Source organism: Hemiscyllium ocellatum, chromosome 7, assembly GCF_020745735.1.
Source record: "Hemiscyllium ocellatum isolate sHemOce1 chromosome 7, sHemOce1.pat.X.cur, whole genome shotgun sequence".
NCBI lineage: Eukaryota > Metazoa > Chordata > Chondrichthyes > Orectolobiformes > Hemiscylliidae > Hemiscyllium > Hemiscyllium ocellatum.
The window spans coordinates 103,138,004-103,164,795 of NC_083407.1; the positions used below are offsets into that span (position 1 = coordinate 103,138,004).

The 26,792-nt window shown below is 44.2% G+C and overlaps 1 protein-coding gene across 1 annotated transcript; it reads left to right on the forward strand.

Moving 5' to 3' along the window:
* Window positions 1-341: 341 nt before the first annotated feature.
* On the forward strand, window positions 342-26,792 carry LOC132817659 (uncharacterized). Its single transcript, XM_060828158.1, has 6 exons — window positions 342-499; window positions 6,720-6,851; window positions 8,241-8,357; window positions 19,038-19,118; window positions 25,158-25,235; window positions 26,736-26,792. The coding sequence occupies exons 1-6, from the start codon at window positions 362-364 to the stop codon at window positions 26,790-26,792; spliced, it is 603 nt and encodes a 200-aa protein (XP_060684141.1). The 5' UTR covers window positions 342-361.

Here is a 26,792-nt window from a genome sequence, read left to right on the forward strand (position 1 = left end):
CTTGAAGTAAAATAGTTCCCCAATAATTGCCTCTAACCTAAAATGAAACCAAACCATTTCAGCCAAACCCAGAGACTCATTTGATCATATGTGTCAGAATTTTATTTTGCAAACTTCTTGGACTCATGACCACTTCTCCACTTATTACTTTGGTCCAATGCTTATCACTAATTTTGGATTAGATCTTAGTTTCTAGTCCTCTAGGACTGACATTAAAGTATCAGTCAGAATAGCTCCAGCCCCAAACAGTATGAACAGCTCCTGAAGAAAAGCCACTTCTGCCTGATCATTGCTGAAATCTTTCTGCTTCTGATTACAGAAAGCAGCACCAGCATCCAAATCAAATGTGCATCTCGAGGGAATGAGTGAACAAAGAAATGTAAGTTCAAAAAGTGAGGTACAGCCTGATCGAGGGATAGAAATTGCCATTTCGTACCTCCACGATTTACATCAGCTGAAATCAGAAATAAGTGAAGGAGAGCGTGAGCAATTGGACAAGGTAAGTGATATGGATTAAAAATTAAATAATTATCATGAAAGTGTAGTGGTCTGGTGTATACTGTGCCCTGCAGATCTTTTCTGCCCTGGCTGTGACTCTGAAGGGTCTTTTTTTTTTAATGACAATAACTCTGATTAATTCATACCATAGAGTCAGAGATGTGCAGCATGGAAACAGACCCTTCAGTGCAACTCATCCATGCCAACCAGATATCTCAAATTAATCTGGTCCCATTTACTAGCATTTGGCCCATATCCCTCTGAACCCTTTCTATTCATATACCCATCCAGATGCCTTTAAATGCTGTCATTGTACCAGTCTCCACCACTTCCTGTGGCAGCTCATTCCATATACACATCACTCTCTGTGTGAAAAACTTGCTCCTTAGGTACCTTTTAAATCAATACCCTTTAGTTCTGGACTGGCCCAACCCTGGAAAAAAAACCTTGTCCATTTATCCTATCCATGCCCCTCATGATTTTATAAACCTCTATAGGGTCACCCTTCAGTTTTCGATGTTTCAGGTAAAACAGCCCCAGCCTATTCAGCCTCTCCCAATAGGGCAAACTCTCCAACCCTGGCAATATCCTTGTAAATCTTTTCTGAACCTTTTCCAATTTCACAACATCCTTCTGATAGGAGGGAGACCAGAAATGCATATAATATTGCAAAAGTGGCCTAACCAATGTCCTAACTATAAACCAGCCGCAACATGATTTATTGTGATAAATAAAATCTCCCAGAGTCACAGCTCAGTCAGAAAAGATCTGCAGAACACACTATGTACCAAACCACTCCACTGTCAGAAAGGAAAGCATGCCGAAAGCCTTCACTATCCAATCTACTTGAAACTCCATTTTTGAGGAACTATGAACCTGCACTCTAAGGTCTCTTTGTTCAGCAACACTCCACCGGACCTTACAAGTATAAAGGTCCTGTTATATAAATTACAAAAGGTCATGGACCCAGCACCGATCCTTGTTGCTTACCCGGGTCACAAGTCTACAATCTGAAAGGCAACCCACCACCACCACCCTCTGACTTCTCCCTTTGAGCCAGTTCTGTATCCATATTGGCTAGTTATCCCTCTATTCCACATGATCTAGCCTTGCTAACCAGTCTACCATGAGGAACCTTGACAAATGTCTTACTGAAGTCCATGTAGATCACATCCACCACTCTGCCCTCATCAATCTTCTTTGTTCCTACTTCAAAAAGCTCAATCAAGTTCATGAGACATGATTTCCAATGCATAAAGCTGTGTTGATTATCCCTAATCAGTCCTTGCCTCTCCAAATATATGTAGATTCTGTTCCTCAGGATTCCCTCCAAAAACTTGCCCACCACTGACGTCAGGCTCACTGGTCTACAGTTCCCTGTCTTGTCCTTACCACCTTTCTTAAATAGTAGCACCATGTTAGGCAACCTTCAGTCTTCCAGTACCCCACCTGTAACTATCGATGATACAAATATCTGAGCAAGAGGCCCAGCAATCAATTCCCTAGCTTCCTACAGAGTTCTAAGGCACACCTGACCAGATCCTGGGGATTTATCCACCTTTATTCACTTTAAGACATCTAGCACCTCATCCTCTGTAATATGAACATTTTTCAAGATGTTGCCATTTATCTCCCCAAGTTTTCCAGCATTCATATCCATCTCCAAACGGAACACTGATGCAAAATACTCATTTTGTATCTTCCCCCATCTCCTATAGTTCCACACATAGGCAGCCTTGCTGATCTTTGAGGAGCCCTTATCTTGCCCTAGTTACCCTTTGTCTTTAATGTATTTGTAAAATCCCTTTGGATTCTCCTTAACCCTATTTGCCAAAGCTATTTCATGTCCCTTTTTTGCACTCCTGACTTCCCTCCTGAAGTATCCCCTCACTGCGTTTATACCCTTCTAGGGATTCACTCGGTCCCTGCTGTCTGTACCTGACAGATGTTTCCTTCTCCTTCTTGACCAAACCTTCAATTTCTCTCGTCATCCAGCATTCCCTACACCGACCGGCCTTTCCTTTCACCCTAACATCAATATACTGTCTCTGGACCCTTGTTGTCTCATTTTTGAAGGCTTCCCAATTTCTAACCATCCCTTTACCTACAAACATCTGCCTCCAATCAATTTTTGAAAGACCTTGCCCATACCATCAAAATTCCTCCAGTTTAGAACTTACACTGATAGATCCTATCTGTTCTTTTCCATCACTATTTTAAAACTAAAAATCACACAACACCAGGTTATAGTCCAACAGGTTTAATTGGAAGCACACTAGCTTTCGGAGCGACGCTCCTTCATCAGGTGGTTGTGGAGGGTTCAATCGTAACACAGAATTTATAGCAAAAATTTGCAGTGTGATGTAACTGAAATTATACATTGAAAAATTGATTATCTGTTAAGCCTTTCATCTGTTAGAATACAGTGATAGTTTCACTTCTTTCATGTTTTTAAAAGTTGCATTCTCGGGTTAACTATTAACAATGGTGATAGCTAGACAATATGTTGAAGGTGTTAGCCCCCTGTGTTCTCTGTCTATGACCTGATGTTTAGATTGATTCTAATCTAAAAAGTGAGATAACAGTGTTTCACATAAAATCATTCAGTTTTTGAGCTCAGAGTTCTACGTGAATGTATGCAGTTCTTGAGCAAAGTGCAATGTAACTCTGCAAGTACAAATTCACCCCACAAAATATATGTCTGCATGTGGGTCTTTGTCTGTCTGTGTGTGTGTGTGTCTGTCTGGGGTGGGGGTTGTGAGGGTCAGAAAGTGTGTGTGTGTGTGTGTGTGTGTGTGTGTGTGTGTGTGTGTGTGTATGTGTGTGTATATAGTGGGTGCAGAGTGTCTTACGTCTGTGAGGGGATGCATGTGTGAGTGTATGAGTGTGGGAGTGTGTGTATCAAAAGGGTGTGTGTAGGTGTCTGTGTGTGCGTCTATGTGTACCTGTGTTCGTGTGTATGTGAGAGTGTGTGTGTGTAGGAAAATCTGTGTGTGTGTGTAATGCAATGGTGATCACCTGTAATGTGATGTGAACCCAAGGTCCCAGTTGAGGTCCTCCCTATGGGTACCAAACTTAGTTATCAGTCTCTGCTCGGCTACTTTCCTCTGCTGCCTGTCCCAAAGTCCACCTTAAAACTAGTAGAATTATCGTCATTGGCCATAAAGTGCTCCCCCACTGACATCTCAGTCACTTACACTGCATTATTTCCAAAGAGTCCGTCAAGTTTTGCACCTTTTCTAGTACATCCAGATATTGAATCAGAAAATTTTCTACCACACACTTAACAAATTCCTCTCCATCTAAACCCTTAACATTATGGCAGTCCCAGTCTATGTTTGGAAAGTTAAAATCCCTACCATTACCACCCTATTCTTTTAATAGATAACTGAGATCTCCTTACAAATTTGTTTCTCAATTTCCCGCTGACCATTGGGGTGGGGGTCTATAGTACAATCCCAATAATGTGATCATCCCTTTCTTGTTTCTCAGTTCCATCCAAATAACTTCTCTGGACATATTCCCAGGAATATCTTCTCTAAGTACAGCTGGATTGTTATCCTTTATCAAAAACACCACTGCCCCTTCTCTCTTAGAGTCAGAGTCATAGAGACGTACAGCACGGAAACAGACGCTTCAGCCCAACTCGTCCATGCCTACCAGGTTTAGGGTGAGAGGGGAAAGACGTAAAAGAGACCTAAGGGGCAACTTTTTCATGCATAGGTACGTGTATAGAATGAGTTGCCAAATGATGTGGTGGAGGCTGATACAATTGCAACATTTAAAAGGCATTTGGACCAGATATCCCAACCCAATCTCGTCCCACCTGCTAGCACCAGGCCCATATCCCTCCAAACCCTTCCTATTCATATACCCATCCAAATGCCTTTTAAATGTTGCAATTCTACCAGCCTCCACTACTTCCTCTGGCAACTCATTCTAGGCACGTACCACCCTCTGCATGAAAAAGTTGCCCCTTAGGTCTCTTTTACGTCTTTCCCCTCTCACCCTAAACCTATATCCTCTAGTTCTGGACTCCCCCACCCCAGGGAAAAGACTTTGTCTATTTACCCTATCCATTACTGTCATAATTTTGTAAACCTCTATAAGGTCACCCCTCAGCCTCCACTGCAGGGAAAACAACCCCAGCCTGTTCAGCCTCTCCCTATAGCTCAAATCCTCTAACATCCTTAAATCTTTTCTGAGCCCTTTCAAGTTTCACAATATCTTTCTGATACGAAGGAGACCAGAATTGCAACCCTTTCTATTCTTTCTATAGCATTTGTATCCTGGAACACTAACCTGACAATCCCTGAGCCATGTCTCTGTAATTGCTCTGATATGCAAGTCCCATGTTCTTGATCGTACCTTGAGTTCATCTGCCTTCCCTGTTAGGCCTCTTGCTTTGAAATAAATGAAGTTTAATTTACTTCATTCTCTGCTTTGTTCCTACCTGCCCTGACTGTTTGACTTCTGCTTTTCTCTATTGTACCAATCCCAGACTGATCTCTTTCCTCACTATCTCTCTGGGTCCCATGGCCCCACCTTACTAGTTTAAATCCTCCCGAGCAGCTCTAGCAAATCTCCCTGCCAGCATATTAGTCCCCTTCCAATTCAGGTGCAATCCATCCTTCTTGTACAAGTCACTTCTACCCCAGAAGAGATTTCAATGATCCAAAAATGTGAATCCTTCTCCCATACGCCAGTTCCACAGCCACACATTCATCTGCACTGTTCTCCTTTTCCTGGCCTCCCTAGCTCTTAGCATTGGGAGTAATCCAGATATTACTACCCTCGAGGGCCTCCTTGTTAAATTCCTGCCTAATTCTCTCTATTCTCCCTTCAGAACCTCATCCTTTTCCCTTCCTATGTCATTAGTTCCAATGTGTACAATGGCCTCCTGCTGGTCCCTCTCCCCTTTGAGAATTTTTTGCACTCTCTCCAAATTATCCTTGATCCTGGCACCAGGGAGGCAACACACCATTCTGATTTCTCACTGTACCTGGCTGTATCTGCGGTTTTTCTCCCTTCCTTTAACTGCCATCCATCACACCCTCTAGCTCCTGTAAATTCCTCTTTGCCTCTAACTGTCGCTCCAACCGACCCATGTGATCTGATAGGATTCACAAGCACACATGCTGACTGCAGACATAACTCAGCAGTAACAAGGACATTCTCCCTAATCTCCCACATCCCACAGGAAGACCACACCACTCTCCTGAAGGCCATCTTTGTACCTTAACAATCTACAGACCCAGAAAATAGCACAGTCTTACTGCTCTCAAAACACTGCTCTCAGCTAACTCAGAACCTATGTTTCATATTTTTACATTTTAATCAAAAAACTGATCTCGATAAAACATGGAACCAAAAAGAACCCTCTGTACTTACTATTAAAAAAAGATAGCAAGGTTAAACTTAAAAACCGTGCACTTATCTGTTCCTGTGCTGTGAGCTCTCTCACACAAGTTCCTCCAAGGTCAGCTGTGAGTTTTGTATTTTATTTGTTCATTTTCCTTAGAGACACTCTGATGTCCAGAAATAGTTGAACTCAAATGCAGTAGCTGTGCAGATTCACTGCTGTGTCAGACAGCACTGTCGGGCTCTCTCTCTCTCTCTCTCTCTCTCTCTCCATCTCGGTCTGTTCTGTCTCTGTCTCTCCGTCTCTCCCTCTCTCTGGCCAGGTAGTCTTTGGCTTTGTTCCCTTCCTCCTGTTTAAAATGCCGTTGTTTTGATCTTTTCTTTTCCCCAAAGTCCAAAACAATTGCAACAGCTTCTCAAACAGGAATTGCTGCTCCTGGAATTTGAGGAAATCAGCTCCAACACCTGAAATACCTCCAAAACAGAGCTGCTCTTACAGCCACCATTATTCCCATTCCTCCACCTTGGATGACCCGGAATCACAGATAAAACTTTGCATGTATTATTTCTCCATCATTAACAATCAGGTCATTCTATCCACTAGACAAACCTCCACTTAATTCCTGCAAGAAATCTAATGAACTAATTTACAAAAGGCTCATATGTTCAGTGAATGTTCATTCCCGGGTAACTAATGAATCACCTGTATGGTATATATGATCATGGCTCAGCAGTTACTATTATTTGCTATTCTGTGATCTATTAATGTGACCTCAATCTCAAGGGTCTGCCTTGTTCAGTGTCACGGCAGAGAAAAATCTTCGGAGCATTGCTGAAAATAATCAAATCTTTCTTTTTAGCAAGATTCAGAAACGCTGTCCCACCTGACTTCAACTGTGCCTTCAGGATCATCACTTTCAAGCTTGGAGACTGACTTTGACTTTGAGCAATATAAAACATCTCATACATCCCCATCTTTGAAATTCTATGAGGTAATTACTGATCGATACTAAACTGGGGGCACAACCTGATGTGGTCCACCATGAAGATAGTAATTGGCAGGAAGAGGGCAGTGATCCTGTCTGTATTAAAAGCTGGGGGCTCAGTGCAGATGCATCATGGTTTTGTGAGTACACAGTGCACTGTGTCCTAGGTTTGGTTTGGTTCTGGGGATTATCTTCTTTTCTGTTTGGTGAAGTGTGCTGTATTCAAGATGTCTCAGTCCGACTGTAGTCAATGGTGAATGGAGATGGCAGATGAGAGACCTGGGCGTTTGATAAACCCAATCTCCCCGCCCCTCCCCTCCGAAATGGGTAATGGAGGGTCCCAGGCACACACTGTGTAAGCCTCTTGTCGTTGTCTCAGGCCGTGTGAGTGTCACAGATGAGGCAGGCGGCCAGCTCCACCTGAGCTGCTCTTCACTGGCAAACTTCAAGGAGGGCACCTGATTGTGGGTATCCATGATGCCCCCATGAAGATAGTCAGCACCAGCTGAGGGGAGGTGTAACTGTGTGAGATTAGGAATCGAGTAGACATGAGTTGGTGATTCCTTTCCCAGGGAGTGGTCAACCTCTCAAACACATTGCCAGCTTATGGGTCAGACACTCACTCTCTCTGCTCACTGAACCTCTTCTAAACTTGGAACACACTCACAGTGGTAACTGTCTTTGGGAAGTAACATGTGATCTCCTGGGTCTGGTATTTACCTCTGGGAGAGGGTCGGAGAGGAATTTGACTGAGTATTTATTTGGTAAAAACAAGGGCTGCCGATGATGGAAACCAGATTCTAGACGGGAGTGGTGCTGGAAAAGCACAGCAGTTCAGGCAGCATCCGAGGAGGGGATGAAAATACTGGATGGGAGTGGACACAGGGTGCATCTGTCTTGATGTTTCCAGCCATCACTGATGGGAGTTTCACATCTGTTTCATGACAGACCAATTGTTTTTTCCGGCCTTGCTGTCAATTTCCTTTGTCGGTGCATTCTGACTTCAGATGTCTCTGCTGGGATGAGAAATGTCATTGACATCTTATTAGGAGCACTAAGATAGGGGGCAGTCATTCCTGCCTTGTCCCTTTACTAGCTAAAAATCTGTTTCTATCACCGTTGATGATGCTCAAACCTCCATTCAATTCTTGCAAGAAATCTAATGAACTAATTTACAAAAGATTCACATGTTCACAGTGAATACTCATTACCAGGTAACGAGTGAATAACCTGCATCATACATTTGATGATGTTTCAGTAGCTACTATGACCATTCTGTGATCTATTAATGTGACCTCAGTCTCAAGGGTCTACCTCACTTAGTGTCGGAGGCAGTGTCAAGGAAGAGAAAACTCTATGGAGCATTGCTGAAAATAATCAAACCTTTCTATTTAGCTCGATGCAGGTATGATGTCCAACCTGTCATCTTTGCAATCATCGCGTTCAAGTCGGGAGACTGACGTGGAGAAAGGCAAAATAGGTCACGCATCCCCATCATTGACATCCTACAAGGTAATTACTGATCGATACTAAACTGGAGCACAACCTGATGTGGTCCACCATGAAGACAGGAATTGGCAGGAAGAGGGCAGTGATCCTGTCTGTATTAAAAGCTGGGGGCTCAGTGCAGATGCATCATGGTTTTATGAGTACACAGTGCACTGAGTTGATTTGTATCCTGGGTTTGGTTTTGGAGAGTTTCCTTTTTGTTTTGTTTGTTTGATGAAGTTTGATCTATTCACGATGTCTGTCTGTTGCCAGTGATGAATGGAGATGGTAAATGACAGACACGGATGTCTGATAACCCCAACACCACTTCCCCACCCCACACCCACCTCCGAAATGGGTAACAGAGGGGCTCATGCACCCACAGCATAAACCTCATTGTCTCATGTCATGTGAATATTAGAGATGAGGCAGACAGTCAGCTCGACATGAACTGCTCATGTAATAAAACATTTGATACTCTCTGAGGGAAGAAATTCCTCCTCATTTCCGTCCTGAATGGATGACCCCTTTGTCTGAGATTTTGTATCTGGTCCTCGATGCTCCCACAAGGAGAAACAACCCCTGTGCATTTCCCCGATCAAGTCATCAAAGGTTGGCCCAGGGGAAACTTCTTCATTATACATTGAAAAAGATGATGTCAGAAGCATTGGCAGGTCAGGCAGCAACTAGGAAATGAGAGAGAGGGTGAAAAGAAACAGTAAAATTGGTGAATGAAACATACTGGTCTGACTCGCCTTGTATACTTCAAAATGAAATCCAGGATGTTCATTTCGAAGTATTACTGCTTTTTTTTCTTTTGGACTGGAAAGACTGAAAAATAAAAGTTACATTTGACTAATCTCGACCCACGTCCCCTTCTCTTTCTTTCTGCACTTAAGGAACAGACTGTGTGTCTTGTGGAACAGTGATTCATGTCTAATTCTGAGGCAGGCGATTCAGGTCCAACCCCTCCCATTGATGGCCAAAAAAATGAGTTGTCAACCTCCAAACCTTTCCAATGTGTCCAAGTGAAATGCAGGCACAGAAGCAGACCATTCAGACCGATCAGGTCTGCTCTGCTAGTCAATAAGATCATGGCTGAACAGATCATCCTCAACTCCTGCCTATTCCCCATACTAATTAATAATCTGTTCACATCAGTCTTCAATTTGTTTCACAATCCAAGCTCTACATCCCTCTACTGTAAAAGAAATTGCACAGTTTCAATACTGCCTGAGAAAACCAATTCCTCCTCATCTCTGCCTTAATTCTGAGATTGTGCCCTCTGGTCCTGGACCCTCCCACATGGGAACCAACCTTTCCACACTTGCCGTATCAAGTGCCCAGAAGAACCTTCTGCCTTTCAATCAGATCTAATCTCATCCTTCAAAATTTCAAGGAGTACAGGCTCAGAAAATCCCTCCATATCCAGAATCAACCTCGCGAACCTTCTCTGGACTCTCCCCAATGCCAGTCGCTCTTTCCAAAACTGTTTGCAGTGTTCCAGCTGTGGTCTATGAATGGGGAGAATCCCTTGGTCAGCCACACTTGATGCAGAGTGATACCGCTTTAAGCTATAACCTCGGACTATTGTCAAGCAACCTATTTGCAGACAGAAACTAAGATATGGAAAACCAATGTGTCTTCCCTGCTTCACACCTCTGTAGATATTGGAGTTCCTCACACAGTAGCTTCTTAAATACAGTTAATCTTAACCAATTGGTGTTTCCCCTGCTTCAGGGTTCAAGCCACTCTCTGGGGAAAAGGAACTTTGCCTGAATTAATTGATTAGTTAGTGACGATCTGATACTAAGGCTGTCCATTGTCAGCCAGCACCACCCATTCAAACCAATTTTGAAGACCTTTCCAAATTCATCTCTGAGCTTCTTCTCATCCTGAGAAGACAGCCCCTGTGTTTTCCAACTTCTCTTATCGTTTAGGAGGCTGAACATGGACCTTTTTCCAATATCATCAATTCCCCTTCCGATGCCAATGGGGTCTTCTGGCTTCAAGGCAGAGAGTCACCTACTCACCCTCTGGGTGCCCATGATCAGTCACTTGTTTTTTCCTAGTGACGTGTCCAGCAGCACTTTTAAATGAGATTCTCAGGCAATAAATGTTGATAGAAATTCCACTGAATTTCAGAACTCCTCTTCAACCTTCCAGCAGCAGGTAAAAGTTGAAAGTTTATTATATTTGAGGAGGGCTTAACATCCTCAGTCACTAAAATAGTCTGCAAATCACACACTGAACAAATAGACTGAGACCACCCAATTTCCTACTTTATAAATTGTGTGTAAATAGGGTGTTTGAGGGTTACAAAGAAGTCAGGAAAGACCTAAAAAGAGAGCTCAGAAGAGCCAGGAGGAGACATGAGAAGTTGTTGGCGGATAGGATCAGGGTGTCAGGAATAAAAGAATGATGAGAGTAAGATTAGGGCCAATCAAGGATAGTAGTGGGAAGTTGTGTATGGTGTCAGAGGAGATAGGGGAAGCACTAAATAAATATTTTTCGACAGTGTTCACCATAGAAATGAAAATGTTGGCGAGGAAGATACAGAGATACTTGCATCTAGACTAGAAGAGATTGAGGTTCACAAGGAAGAGGTATTAGAAATACTGCAGAGTGTGTGAAAATAGACAAGTCCCTGGGCCGGATGGGATCTACAGGAATAGTGCCTGAGCACTGGAGGATAGCAAATGTGGTTCCCCTGTTCAAAAAGGGTAGTAGAGACAACTCTAGTAATTACAGACCAGTGAGTCTCACTTCAGTTGTTGGTAAAGTGTTGGAAAAGGTTATAAGAGATAAGATTTATAACCATCTAGAAAAGAATAATCTGTTCAGGGACAATCAGCACGGTTTTGTGAAGGGTAGGTCGTGCCTAAAGAATCTTATTGAGTTTTTGACAAAGTGACCAAACGGGTAGATGAGAGTAAACCGGTTGATGTGGTGTATGTGGATTTCAGCAAGGCATTCGATAAGGTTCCCCACAGTAGACTATTACACAAAATGCGGAGGAATGGGATTGTGGGAGACATAGCAGTTTGGATCAGTAATTGCTGAAAGAAAACAGAGGGTTATAGTTGATGGAACATGTTCATCTTGGTGTCCAGTTACTAGTGGTGTATCACAAGGGTCGGTGTTGGGTCCACTACTATTCGTCATTTTTATAAATGACCTGGATGAGGGCTTAGAAGAGTGGGTTAGTAAATTTGCGGACGACACTAAGGTCGGTGGAGTTGTGGATAGTGACGAAGGATGTAGTAGGTTGCAGAGAGACATAGATAGGATGCAGACCTGGGCTGAGAGGTGGCAAATGAAATTTAATGCGGACAAGTGTGAGGTGATACACTTTGGATGGAGTAATCGGAATGCAAAGTACTGGACTAATGGTAAGATTCTTGGGAGTGCAGATGAGCAGAGAGATCTCGGTGTCCATGTACACAGATCCCTGAAAGTTGCCACCCAGATTGACAGGGTTGTTAAGAATGCATACAGTGTCTTGGCCTTTATTAATAGAAGGATTGAGTTCCGGAACCAGGAGGTTATGCTGCAGCTGTACAAAGCTCTGGTACAGCCACACTTGGAGTATCGTGTACAGTTCTGGTCACTGCATTATAAGAAGGATGTGGAAGCTTTAGAAAGGGTGCAGAGGAGATTTACTTGGATGTTGCCTGGTATGGAAGGATTGCTTACGAGGAAAGGCTGGGGGCTTTGAGGCTGTTCTCGTTAGAGGGAAGAAGGTTGAGAGTTGACTTAATAGAGACAGAGCTGAAAATGTGTTGCTGGAAAAGCACAGCAGATCAGGCAGCATCCAAGGAGCAAGAGAATCGACGTTTCGGGCATGAGCCCTTCTTCAGGAATGAGGAGAGTGTGCCAAGCAGGCTAAGATAAAAGGTAGGGAGGAGGGACTGGGGGAGGGGCATTGGAAATGCGATACGTGGAAGGAGGTTAAGGTGAGGGTGATAGGCCGGAGTGAGGGTGGGGGCGGGGTCAGGAAGAAGATTGCAGGTTAGGAAGGTGGTGCTGAGTTCGAGGGTTGGAACTGAGACAAGGTGGGGGGAGGGGAAATGAAGAAACTGGAGAAATCTAAAGTTCATCCCTTGTGGTTGGAGGGTTCCTAGGCAGAAGATGAGGCGCTCTTCCTCCAGCCGTCATGTTGCTATGGTCTGGCGATGGAGGAGTCCAAGGACTTGCATGTCCTTGGTGCAGTGGGAGGGGAAGTTGAAGTGTTGAGCCACGGGGTGTTGGGGTTGTTTGGTCCGGGTGTCCCAGAGGTGTTCTCTGAAACGTTCCGCAAGTAGGCAGCCTGACTCCCCAATATAGAGGAGGCCACATCGGGTGCAGCGGATGCAGTAAATGATGTGTGTGGAGATGCAGGGGAATTTGTGGTGGATATGGAAGGATCCCTTGGGGCCTTGGAGGGAAATAAGGGGGGAGGTGTGGGCGCAAGTTTTGCATTTCTTGCAGTTGCAAGGGAAGGTGCCGGGAGTGGAGGTCGGGTTGGTGGGGGATGTGGACCTGACAAGGGGGTCACGGAGGGAGTGGTCTTTTTGGAATGCTGCTAGGGGAGGGGAGGGAAATATATCCCTGCTGGTGGGGTCCGTTTGGAGGTGGCGGAAATGACGACGGATGATATGATGTATATGGAGGTTGGTGGGGTGGTAGGTGAGGACCAGTTGGGTTCTGTCCTGGTTAATACGTTCTGTCCTTAATAGAGACATACAAGATAATCAGAGGGTTAGATAGGGTGGACAGGGAGAGCCTTTTTCCAAGTTTGGGGACGGCAAACATGAGGGGGCACAACTTTAAAGTGAGGGGAGATAGACTTCAGACAGATGTCAAAGGTGGTTTCTTTACTCAGAGAGTAGTAAGGATCTGGAATACTTTGCCTGCAACGGTAGTAGATTGGCCAAGTTTAAGTGCATTTAAGTCGTCATTGGACAGGCAAATGGACATACATGGAATAGTATAGGTGGGATGGGCTTCAGATTAGTATGACAGGGCGGTGCAACATTGAGGGCTGAAGGGCCTGTACTGCACTGTAATGTTCTATGTTCTATGTAAATGACCGCAAACTTAGTGAATGCAACCTGACCACACATGATCTGTGGAATTGAACACAATGCAGTTGGCCTTTGTTTATTTTCATGTAAATTTGGGACACCTGCATTTTAGAACATAGAACAGTACAGCACAGTACAGGCCTTTCTGTTGTGCCAGACTTTTATCCTACACTAAGATCAGACTAACCTATGCACCCTTCATTGCATTATCTTCCATGTGCCTATCCAAGAGTTGCTTAAATGTCCGAACGTATCTGACTCTCACTAACGCTGCTGGCAGTGCATTTCACACACCCACCACTCTCTGTGTAAAGAACCTACCTCTGACATCTCCCTTAAACCTTCCTCCAATTATTCTAAAATTATGTCTCCTCGTGATAGACATTCCCACCATGGGAAAAGGTCTCTGGCTGCCCACTCTATCTATGCCTCTCATCATTTTGTACACTTCTATCAAGTTATCTCTCATCCTTCTTCACGCCAATGACAAATGCCCTAGCTCTCTCAGCCTTTCATCATAAGACATGCCCTCCTGTCCAGGCAGCATCCTGGTAAATCTCCTCTGCACCCTTTCTAAAGATTCCACATCTTTCCTATTAGGAGGTGACCAGAATGGAAATCAACATTCTAACAGTGGTCTAACCAGAGCGCTTTAGAGCTGCAGCATAACCTCACAACTCTTAAACTCAATTCCCCTGCTAATAAAAGTTAATATACCATATGGCTCCTTAACATCCCTATCAACTTGGGTGGCAACTTTGACATGAACCTCAAGATCCCTCTGTTCCTCCACACTGCCAAGAATCCTGCCTTTAACCCTGTATTCTGGACTCAAATGCAACTTTCCAAAGAGAATGACTTCACACTTTTCCAAGTTGAATTCCATCTGCCACTGATCAGCCCAGTTCTGCATCCTATCAATGTCCCATTGCAACCTACAACAGGCCTCCACACCTTCCACAACTCCACCAACCTTTGTGTCATCAGCAAACTTACTAATCCCCCCTTCCACTTCCTTATTCAAGTCATTTATAAAAATCACGAAGAGCAGGGTCCCAGAACAGATCCCTGCAGATCACCACTGGTCACCAAGCTCCAGGCTGAATACTTTCCATCTACTCAAACCCTCTGTCTTCTTTGGGCCAGCCAATTCAGTATCCAGACAGCCAGATGTCTCTGTATCCCATGCCTCCTTACTTTCTGAATGAGCCTACTATGGGAACCTTATCAAACACCTTGCTAAAATCCCCATACACCATATCCATTGCTCTGCCTTCAATGTGTTTTGTCACATTCTCAAAGATTTCAGTAAAGCTTGTGAGGCATGACCTACCCCTCACAAAGCCATGCTGACTATCTCTAATCAAACTATGGTTTTCCCAGTAATCATAAATCCTATCTGTCAGAATCCTCTCCAATACTTTGCCCACCACTGACTGGTCTGTAACTCGCAGGGTTCCCCCTATTCCCCTTCTTTGAACAAGGGAATAACATTTGCCACCCTCCAACTATCTGGCACTACTCCAGTGGACAGGGAGGACACAAAGATCATCACCAAAGATGTAGCAATTGCTTCCTATAGTAACCTGGGTGTATCCCATCTGGCCCTGGGGAATATCGATCCTTTATGTTTTTCAAAATTCTCAGCACATCCTCGTTCCTAACATCAACCTGTTCTAACATATCAGTCTGTTTCACGCTGCCCTCAGAAATGTCAAGGTCCCTCTCAGCTGTAAATATTGAAGCAAAGTATTCATTAAGGACCTCCCCTATTTCCTCCAGGCGCAAGTTCCCTCCACTGTCCCTGATCAGCCCTACCCTCACTTTGGCCATCCTCTTGTTCCTCACATGAGTGTAGAATGCCTTAGGGTTTTCCTTAATTCTACCCACTAAAGCTTTCTCATGCCCCCTTCTAGCTCTCCTAAGCCCATTCTTCAGTTCATTCCAGTCTACCTTGTAACCCTCGAGTCCTGTCTGATCCTTGCCTCCTCAACCTTTATGTTTCCTTCTTCCTCTTGAATAGATGTTCCACATTCCTTGTCATTCAAGGCTCTTTCAACCTACCATCCCTTTCTTGCCTCAGTGGGACAGGCTTGTCTGGTACTAAGAGCAAGTGCTCCCTACACAACCTGCATATTTCTGTTGTGCATTTCCCTAAGAACATCTGTTCCCAATTTAGGTGCCCGAGTTCCTGCCTAATAGCATTATAATTCCCCCTCACCCAGTTAAATACTTCTCCACACTGTCTGCTCCTATCCCTTTCCATGACTATAGTAAAGGTCAGGGAGTTGTGGTCTCTATCACCAAAATGCTCTCCCACTGAGAGATCTGGCACCTCCAATCCTAGCAACATCCTTGTAAATATTTTCTGCATCCTCTTAAGTTTAGCAAGATCTTTCCTATAGAATTTATAGGAATTGTTTGCAGTATTCTAAAAGTGGCCTCACCAAAATCCTACTCTGTAGTAACATGATATCCCAACTCCTATGGTCTACGTTCTCACCAATGAAGACAATCATATCAAAAGCCTTCTTCACTACTCTGTCTACCTTCTGTTTTCATCCGACGGCATTCCAGCCACGATTCTCCATTAAGGCTGAAGAGGTAATGGTAAGCTCCTCAAATCCTTAGCCTGACTCCTGAGGTGCTTGGGTGATGACATTGGCAAACACTGCTGCCCCTGCCCCCATGTCTGTACCAGGACAGACTTCCCAACTGTGGTACTGAAGCAGCAAAAGACAAGGCTAAAATATGTGCATCACTCTGAAGCCAGGAATATTGAGTGGATGATCCACCTTGGCCCTTTTCCTGAGTTCTGCAACATCACAGATACCAGTCCTTAGCCATTTTGATGTCAAAAAGTGGCTGAAGACCCAGAATTCAGCAAAGGCAACAGGTTGTGAGCACATTGCTGGCAATTGTATCAAAGACCTTAGCTCTAGAACTAGCCAGATCAGAAACCAGGTAACCCCAGTACAGCTGGAACCCTGGCATCTCGTCTACAAATTAGACATTTGTCCAGGGAATTTCCATCAAAGAAAAAGTAGGATAAATCAAACCCAAACAATCACAGCAACATCATGCTCCTAGTTTCTATACAGACAGACAAAGCAGGACACCACTTGTACTGGAACAACAACCACAGCCTAGGACAGGTGAAACAAAGACATACACGAGAACTCTTAGAGGCATAGCATTCTAACCAGAGCTTCATCAAATGACATAACGATTTAGCTCCCATCTACCTTCCCTTGAAAACAAAGAACCAGAAATGACATCAGGATCGGTGCTGGGTCCTCGACTTTTTGTCATTTACATAAATGATTTGGTTGTGAGCAGAAGAGGTATAGTTAGTAAGTTTGCAGATGACACCAAAATTGGAGGTGTAGTTGACAACGAAGAGGGTTACCTCAGATTACAACAGGATCTGGACCAGATGGGCCAATGGGCTGAGAAGTGGCAGATGGAGTTTAATTCAGATAAATGCGAGGTGCTGCATTTTGGGAAAGTAAATCTTAGCAGGACTTATACAGTTAATGGTAAGGTCCTAGGGAGTGTTGCTGAACAAAGAGACCTTGGAGTGCAGGTTCATAGCACCTTCAAAGTGGGGTCGCAGGTAGATAGGATAGTGAAGAAGGCATTGGGTATGTTTTCCTTTATCAGAGTGTTGAGTACAGGAGTTAGGAGGTCATGTTGCGGCTGTGCAGGACATTGGTTAGGCTACTGTTGGACTATTGCATGCAATTCTGGTCACCTTCCTATCAGAAAGATGTTATGAAACTTGAAAGAGTCAGAAAAGATTTACAAGGATGTTGCCAGGGTTGGAGGATCTGAGCTATAGGGACAGGCTGAACAGGCTGGGGCTGTTTTCCCTTAAGCATCGGAGGCTGAGGGGTGACCTTATAGATGAGGGGATGGATAGGATAAATAGACAAAGTTTTTTCCCTGGGGTCGGGGAGTCCAGAATTAGAGGGCTTAGGTTTAGGGTGAGAGGGGAAAGATATGAAAGAGACCTAAAGGGGCAACGTTTTCATGCAGTGAGTGGCACATGGATGGAATGAGCTGCCACAGGATGTGGTGGAGGCTGGTACAATTGCGACATTTAAGAGACATTTGGATGGGTATATGAATAGGAAGGGTTTGGAGGGATATGGGCTGGGTGGTGGCAGGTGGAACTAGATTGGGTTGGGATATCGGGTCGGCGTGTACAGGTTGGACCAAAGGGTCTGTTTCCATGCAGTACATCTCTATGACTCTATGACCCACCTGAAGAAACTATGACCCATAAATAGAGTGGCTGGACATACCACCAATGCTTCAGTGGAGACTCTCACTGAGGATGTTACCTAGTCATAGTGATGAAACAACTGAAAACAAGCCTTCCAGCTCAGCGAGCTAACTCATGTACTTAACATCATGCTACTCTCAATCATCAGCCAAGTGATGGAAGGTACTGTCAGCAACACTTACTCAAAATTGCCCGCTCAACAAGGGGTCCCACCAGGGTGGCTCAGATCCAGTACTGCACCTGTATTCTTTGGTCTTTATAAGAATGAGAGATGATCTCATTGAAACATGCTGAATTTTTACAGCGTGTGACAGGGTAGATGTGGGTAGACTTCTGGATGCGATTGACTTCAGGAGATTATGGAAACAGTCAGGTAAATGGCTTAGAGTTAGATGGTCAGCCATGATTTATTTGAATGGTGAAGCATGCTGGATGGGCTGAATGGCCTACAACTCTTTCGAGCTTCCTATGTTCAATTCCATTCACAACTCCTCAAACACAAAATCAAACTTTGCCCACACACAACAAGACCTGGACAATACTCAAATCTGGAATGATAGGTGTCAGGAGTTACTTCCACCACACAAATTTCAGGCTATAATCGTCACCATTTACAATCTCCATTTAGCTGTCAGTAGTATAACTATCGTTGGAACGCCCACTATAAGCAACCAGGGAGTTATCATTGACCAGCAGCTTAACTAGACTAGCTATATCAATACTGTGGTTGCAAGAGTAGGTCAGAGACTGGGAATCTGCAGCAAGTAAAACACCTCATATCTCCCCAAAGCCTTGTCCAACATCTGCAAGGGACAAATTGAGAATGTGATGGAATACTCCCTGCTTTCTTGTCTGAGTGCAGCTCCAACAACACTTAACAAGCTTGACACCATCCAGCTCAAAACATCCCATTTGATTGGGACCTCATCCACAGCCTTCAAAGTTCAATTCCTTCAAAACCGACCCACAGTGGTGACAGTGGGTCCATCCACAAGATGCAGTGCTATAACTTTCGATGACTCCTTTGGTAGCACCTTTCTAACCCCGTGACCTCTATCAGATGGAAGGGTTAGTGCAGCGGACAGGTGGAAACACCTCGACCTGCAAGTTCCCTTCCAAGGCACACACCATCCTGTTTTGGATCGATATCACTGTTCACAGCCACTGGGTCAAAATCTTGACACTGCCTTCCTAACAGCACTGAAGATGTTGTAACAGCTGGACTATTGTGATTCAACATGAGAGCTTACCAGCACTATCACCCTGGCAATTAAGGATGGTCAATGAAGGCTTAGTGATGTTCATGAAAATTAATAAGAAAAAGTCCTATCTTTCTCTTCATTAATACAGAAATACTCAATAAAACGTCCTGAGAGGAAGGAAAAGCAAGATGAAACAGCAGCGAGTTCCACAGAACCTTCACTTTCTCAGGTAATTATTAATTGCCTCAACTTGGATCTCACTTCATTGATCCAATAGCTGAATGATTAACCAATAGGAAGGGGATGTGTGCAGTGTTTAACAATGTTAGTCTTTTTACAAGGTTGCTAAGCCCTTGAGTATTTTTCCAGAGAGCAGATATATGGCCAGGTTTCAACTAGGCTGGGTTTGAAAGGTGTATTGGGACCCTTTTTGTTTACTCCTAACAGATAATGCCTCTGGCCTAAGGCTTTTATATCTTTTAAAAAGAACCCAGTATAATCAAAGGGGAGTGGCCAGCTAACTGTGTAGTCAGCCTTCGATTAGATTGAGTTTTTGATTCAGTTCAGCAGCAGTGTGTGGTTCTCTCCCTCCTTCTGCCCTTCTGACTTCATAACCTGTAAGCTTTTTGGGTCATTTTCACTCTTTGTGCTGAGGACTCTGTTTATTGGGACTGTTGCAAGTATTTTCAGAACAGCATCAGTAAGTCAGGATAGTCTGTCGGGTTTTCAGACAGGATAAGCTATCTGGTATTCTATCTTCTGTTCTTTGTGTTTCATTTGATAATTTTGTGAATAAATTCTGTTTGTTTAAAACTCGGACATCTGACCCAGCTAATTCCCTCCGGGAATATCCACTATGCACTTCCCGAAAACAAACAGCAAAGTGACAGTCTGGGCTACCTGCTTAAAAATGTTTAGAGGGGTCAGGCCTGGTCCATAACAGATTGGGGGCTCTTTGCGGGATTTGTTTGGAGTTCCAAATTGGGATTTGGGATTTGAATAGTTTGGACTCTAAGGCAGCGAGTGGTAGGTGTCGGTGTCTTTGTTCCAGGTGTTGATTTGGTTGGTTTAAACAGCACTGGGATAGCAATGGCTCTTTCAGTCACCAAGAGGTTTCTGGGGGTGGGAGAAGTGACCTTGGAAGTTTTACAAAACGTAGTTAAGGCCAAGCTGCTGGAATGAGCAGCCAAGCTGGAGCTGGAGCTGCCTCCTACCGTGAGGAAAGATGAGCTGATTCCAGCAGGAGCTCAGCATTTCCATTTGCTGGAGACACCATCGGGATCTGTAGAGATGGCTCAAGTTCAACTGCAAATGAAGCAGCTTGAGTTCGAGGCGAGAGATAAGGAAAGGGCGGCAGAAATGAAACAGTTTGAGTTCCAATTAAAAGCAGAAGAGAAAGAAAAAGAGAGAATTTGAACTTCAGAAAATGACACTTCGAAAGGAAAGTCAGCTTAAAAGGCTGGAGATGAAGGCTGAAGGTAAGTCTGGTGAGGAAGAGAGTGAGGATGAGCAAACCCAATGGGAACCAAAGGCCTGGTGAAAAACTGTTCAAATATATTCACACGTTGCCTAAATTTGATGAGAAGGATGTGGAAGCTTTTTTTCATCTCCTTTGAAAAAGTGGCTGAACAAATGCACTGGCCAGTGACTCTGTGGGTTTTGTTGATCCAAACAAAACTTGTGGGTATAGCTAGTGAGGTATTCACATCACGATCAGAGGAGGTATCTGGGGGGGGTATGAGGAGGTGAAAAAAGCCATCTTCAGTGCACATGAGCTTTTACCAGAAGCCGACAGACAACATTTCAGGAATCTAAGGAAGGACATGGTCAAAGTTATATTGAGTTTGAAAGGATCAAACAAAGTAATGTTGATAGGTGGATTTCAAAATAGAGCAAACCTGTGACACTCTTAGAGAGACAATTATTTTGGAGGAGTTCAAAAATTCACTTCCTGTAGTAGTGTGAACTCATGTGGAAGAGCAGAGAGTTACAGCAGCAAGGTTAGCAACTGAAGTGGCTGATGGTTATGAGCTGGTCCATAAAACATGGTTTGGCTTCCAGAATCAATTTCAGGCCATGAGGGATAGAAATTGGGGAAAAGAGAAATCCTCATGTGGAAAGGGCAAGATAGATCTCGGTGAAGATCATGAGGATAACTTCCCACACGGGAAAAAGGAAACCCTTGAGGGGACAAAGAAGGTAAAAAGCTTCAGTGTTTTCATTGCAATAACGTGGGCCACATGGAATCACAGGGTTGGTGGGCTAGGAAAAGCATTAGAAAGCCAGATGTAGGAAAACAAGACGTGCCTGGGAGTTTTGTTGGAATGGTAACAGAAAGCACAGTGGAAGCTAGAAAGCTGCGTCAGAGTGGACAAGCTGATCGGAGGTTGGTGAGGGAGGAAGTGCCAGATCTTCTTAGAAAATGTACCTGCAAAGGTAACGTTTATTCACATAGACAAAGAGTAGCAGGTAAAGAGGTGACAATATTAAGGGACAGAGGATTCTCTCAGTCCGTGACGCTGAAAGATGAGGAGATACATGCTTCTGAAGGACTATTGCCAGAAAAGGTATTGATAACAGGAATTCACAGTGAGACAAAAAGCGCTCAGTTACGTAAAGTGAGATTGGAGAGTCCAGAATAGAGTGAAGAGTTTGTGGTAGGAGTACTGGACAAATTCTCAGCTCCAGGAATACAATTTGTCCTTGTGAATGATATAGCTGATTTACCGGTAGGCATGCTGCCTACTCTAGTTGAAAAGCCAGTGGAGACTGAGGTAACTGAAGCAATGCAGGACTCTTATCCAGGAATCTTCCCTGATTGTGTAGCAACAAGGTCACAGAGTCACCAATCGAAGCAGGAGAGATCAATGGGTACGGATAAAGAAGCTGGAATGCTAGTAGCAGAAACTGTGTTCGCTCAGATAGTTGCAACAAAACAGAAGCAAATAGATAATCTTTAGCTCTGCAAAACACACTGAGGTATAGCGGAAAGATGAACATTTAAAGCAGTTGTATTAAAAGGCATATACAGAGAAGGAATCTGAATGTATCCCTGAGTGTTATTACCTGAAAACTGATGTCTTAACGAGGAAATGGAGGTGTTCGATGGTGGGAGAACCACTGACTGAATCCAGATGTAGTTGTGCATTTTTTCATGTCTATGGTCAGTGAGTGTATGTGTGTGTTTTAGGGGACTAACCACTGTTTTTGGGGTTTTGAAAAATGGAGCCATCTTTGGATATTGATAGTTCATTTTTTAAGAGGGGGAGGTGTCAGGGGATGTGTGCAATGTTTAACAAGGTTGGTCTTTTTACAAGGTTGCTGAGCCCTTGAGTTTTTTTCCAGAGAAGGGGGGCATAACTGGCCAGGGTCCAACTCGGCTGGGTTTGATAAGTGTATTAGGGCCCTTTTCCTTTACCCCGAACAGATAATGCCTCCGGCCTAAGGCTTTCATGTCTTAAAAATAAAAACCAGCATAATCAAAGGGGAGTGGCCAGCTCGCTGGGTAGCTAGCCTTTGTTTAGATTCGGGTTTTAGATTCAGTTCAGCAGCAGTGTGTGTGTGTGAAGAAAGGCTGCTGGGACAAGTCCATCCTGGTTCTCTCCCTCCCTCCTTCTGCCTTTCTGACTTCATAACCTGAAAGCTTTCTGTGCCATTTTTATTCTTTGTGGAAAGGGGTTTGTTTATTGGGACTGTTGCATGTTTTTTGAAACAGCATCATTAAGTCAGGATAGCCTGTCAGGTTTTGGATAGGATAAGCTATCTGGCATTCTATTTTCTGTTCTTTGTGTTTCATTCCATAATTTTGTGAATAAATTCTGTCTGTTGAAAACATGGCAGTCGACTCAGTGAATTCACTCCGGGAATATCCACTATACACTTACTGCAAACAAATAGCAAAGTTACAGTCTGGGTTTCCTGCTTAAAAATGTTTTGAGGGGTCGGTCCTGGTCCGTAACAAGTGATTATATACATATACAATACTATGCAGTTCAGGCATACCTCTGTCAGTATCATTTCAAGTTTTGTGTTCTTTTGGTGTTATTTAATTTAACCAATATCTTAAGTAACCGCCTCAGATCATTGATCAGCAGTTTTATTATCAAATGTAATTATAGGCTGCAGATTGAAAGTCCTGGATTTCTGATCAGGACCTAGAGCAGGAGGGTCAGGGTGAGGTGCGTTCTGGCCAGTGTTTGACTTGCATAGCATGCAAGTGAAATAACTCCACAGAGGCTGGTATCCCATCACCAAGTCACCCTTTATTTACACGTGCATAGTGCTTGACACTGGTCTAGCTTCCACAAAGCCAGCTCTCAGAGTGAACAGAACCTCTGGCACTCCCGTTTATATCTGTCAGCCACGTTTCCCTGATTGGAGCTGTTAAACTGATCCAATCAGTGAACTCATATTCTATTCAGGCAGCACGGTGGCTCAGCAGTTAGCACTGCTGCCTCACAGCATCAGGGTCCCAACTATCTGTGTGGAGTTTGCACATTCTCCCTGTGTTTGCGTGGGCTTCCTCCAGGTGGTCTGGTTTCCTCCCACAGTCCAAAGATGTGCGGGTCAGGTGAATTGGCCATGCTAAATTGCCTGTAGTGTTGGGTGAATTAGTCAGGGGGAATGGGTCTGGGTGGGTCACTCTACGGAAGGTCGGTGTGGACTGGTTGGCCGAAGAGTCTGTTTCCACACTGTAGGGAAACAGTGAGGTCCACCTGGTTTCCCTTGTAAAAATCACTGCAGTAATGTGTGGAATGCTATTCATATTCCTGTAGAAAACTTTATAGCATTAAATGTTCACCTCCAGCCTTTTGTCAGAAGTTGTCTTTGCATCTTTATTTGTCTTTTCAGTTCCCTCCTGAAGTTTGATGTTCCGCCTGGTTTGTCATTGTATTATCCACCTGACAGCTGTCATAAGCACCCTTTTGCTTCCTCACCTTAATCGCTATTTCTGAAACCAATGAGATATGGGTTTACTTGCTGTACCTTTAACCTTTGAGGGGCTTGATCTATCTCCGCCCATTCTTCAGGTGTCATATTTTCTGGCCAATCTTTGATTCTAATGTATTCAGCTCAGACCCATCCTTACCCTATTGACGCTGGCTTTCCTCCAGTTAACGCTACCTACTCTGCATTGTTCCGCATCCTTTTCCAGAATGCTACAATGATCACTGTTCCCGAAATGTTCTCCCATAGTCACTTGATCCACCTCATTTCCATGAGCCAGATCTAGCAGAGATTCCTTTCCCAATGGACTGGCAACATCCTGTTGTGGAAAATTCCTCTGAACACACACACACACACACACACACACACACACACACACACACACACACACACACACACACACACACACACACAGACACACACTAACAACTTTTTCCCTCTCTACCCTGTACACTACACTCCCAGTCTATATTTGAATAAAGCTCCCATTATAACTATTCTTTAATTATTGCATATCCATGTAATTGTCGGCAAATTTGCATCCCGACACCTTTTCCACTGTTCAGTAGCTTATAGATTACACAAAGTTATGTAATTAGTTCCTTAGCTTTACTGAAATGGATTTTGTCTATAATGCTGACCTTAATCACCATAGTCACTCCTTCTCGCCCTTTCCTAGCGTTCCTGGGTGCCTTGTGTTAAGGAAAGTGTAACATCCAGTCCTGCACTTCCGTGAGTCCTGTCTCTGTCAGAGCTAATCCTTTTAATCAAAGTCGGTGCATTTCCGTACATACATGCTCAGCTGATTTTGACTTTATTACTATCTCCCTCCTGCTGTCCCCTATTCAAGATCTTACTATTTCCTGTTATCTCTCTTCTAGAATTCTGTATGCCTTGGTACACTGCTTCTGGTTCCCATACCCCTGCCAACACAATTATAATTAACACAGAAAGTGTGTTCTCTCTTACCACAAAAGGGAACAAACACAATGGCAAGGATCTCACTGACACACATCTTTTGTGCAAAATAAAGTTGTACCCAGCTCAAGGCAGCAGCTGGGAGCAGGAAGGGATGTGCTGTGCTGCCCATTCTCCCCTCCATTGCTGCCAATCGTGGGGAGGGGCAGATTTGAAGCCAGAGACCAGCAATGATGAGAAAGATGTCACTCAGGGCTTCTTCACCCCTAATCCTCTCTGCCCCTTCAGATTTCTGCTTCACCCTATACTCTCTGTCCCTACGTCTCTTTCTCACTGTCTCTCTCTGCTCACCTTTCACATTAAAAAGTAATCTGTGATCTTCTCTTTCACTTTATGTTTGGAGAATGTGGACATTCCGAGGCCCCGAGGAAAAGACAAGGGCATCTCAGAGGAAGATCAGCGTTTACCCACAATAGACTTGGTAAGTACTATCTCAGGTGCTTGCTCCACTTTGAATGTTAGAGGTTGAGCTGGTGGAGATGGCTGTCCATTGTCACTCAGCAAGGCTGGAGTGCCCAAGAACTTACCAGGTAGATAAACTGCCACAGGTTAAGGGGAGGGGGAACAGTTGGGTGCCTGTCTGTGTGGAGTTTGCACATCCTCCCTCTGACTGCATGGGTTTCCTCTGCGTACTCTGGTATCTTCCCACAGTCCAAAGATGTGCAGGTTAGATGGATTGTCCATATTAAATTGCCCCATAGTCTCCAGGGATCGGTAGGCTAGTGTGGTTCTTATCGCCGAGCCGGGAATTTGTGTTGCAGATGTTTCATCCCCTGTCTAGGTGACATCCTCAGTGCTTGGGAGCCTCCTGTGAAGCGCTTCTGTGATCTTTCCTCCGGCATTTGTAGTGGTTTGAATCTGCCGCTTCCGGTTGTCAGTTCCAGCTGTCTGTTGCAGTGGTCGGTATTTTGGGTCCAGGATCCAATATACCGACCACTGCAACGCCTGGACCCAAAATACCGACCATTGCAACGGACAGCTGGAACTGACAACTGGAAGCGGCAGATTCAAACCACTACAAATACCGGAGGAAAGATCACAGAAGCGCTTCACAGGAGGCTCCCAAGCACTGAGGATGTCACCTAGACAGGGGACGAAAAGTCTGCAACACAAATTCCCAGCTCGGCGAACAGAACCACAACAACGAGCACCCGAGCTACAAATCTTCTCACAAACTTTGAATAGGTAGGCTAGGCGGGTTAGCCGTGGTAAACGCAGGGTTACAGGGTTGGGGTGGGTCAAGGTGGAATGCACTTTGGAGGGATGGTGCAGATGCAATGGGCTGAATGCCGTCCATCCACACTGTAGGCATTCTATGATTCTAATATGCACCAAACCACTCAGAGTAACAGTCATGAAAATCACACGGTTCAGCCGTGACCATGGCTTCCTGTTTGGCAGACCACAGATTGCACTGGTCTTCCCTGTTCCAATGACAACACATCAGGGAATTTTGGGAAAGTGAAGAGGGTAGCCATGGCCCTGGAATGTGGAGGAGGAACAGAAGCCATGCTCAGATTTCCTCTGTTTCTTAAGATATTTTCTCACAAACTCTTTATTCTTTAAAAATGAGTTAAACTAACTCAAGAATATACTCTCTCCCCAACGAGTTAATGGTGTCGGCTTATTTGATGGATTCTTGCTCCAGCTAAAATCCTATAGTTATGGCATGGGTTTCACTGGTATTAATAACCAGAAGATGTTATTGCGGACAATTTTAGAGTTGTTTGGCCCCTCTATGACTGTATGAAAGATGGATCCCTAGTTACTTGCACCACCCAGTTGGTAATGATGTGGAAGAAGCAGATTAGAATGTCCTGATTCGATAACCGAGGGTCAATACGACAGAATAGTGAAGGATCCAACATCAAAAAACAAGTTGTTCTATCTGTTAAATAAATCTCCTTTCACCATTCTGAAGGTATCTGGTGAAGGGGTTGATGAAAAGTGTCACATGTTTGCACTGAAAGGTCCTTGA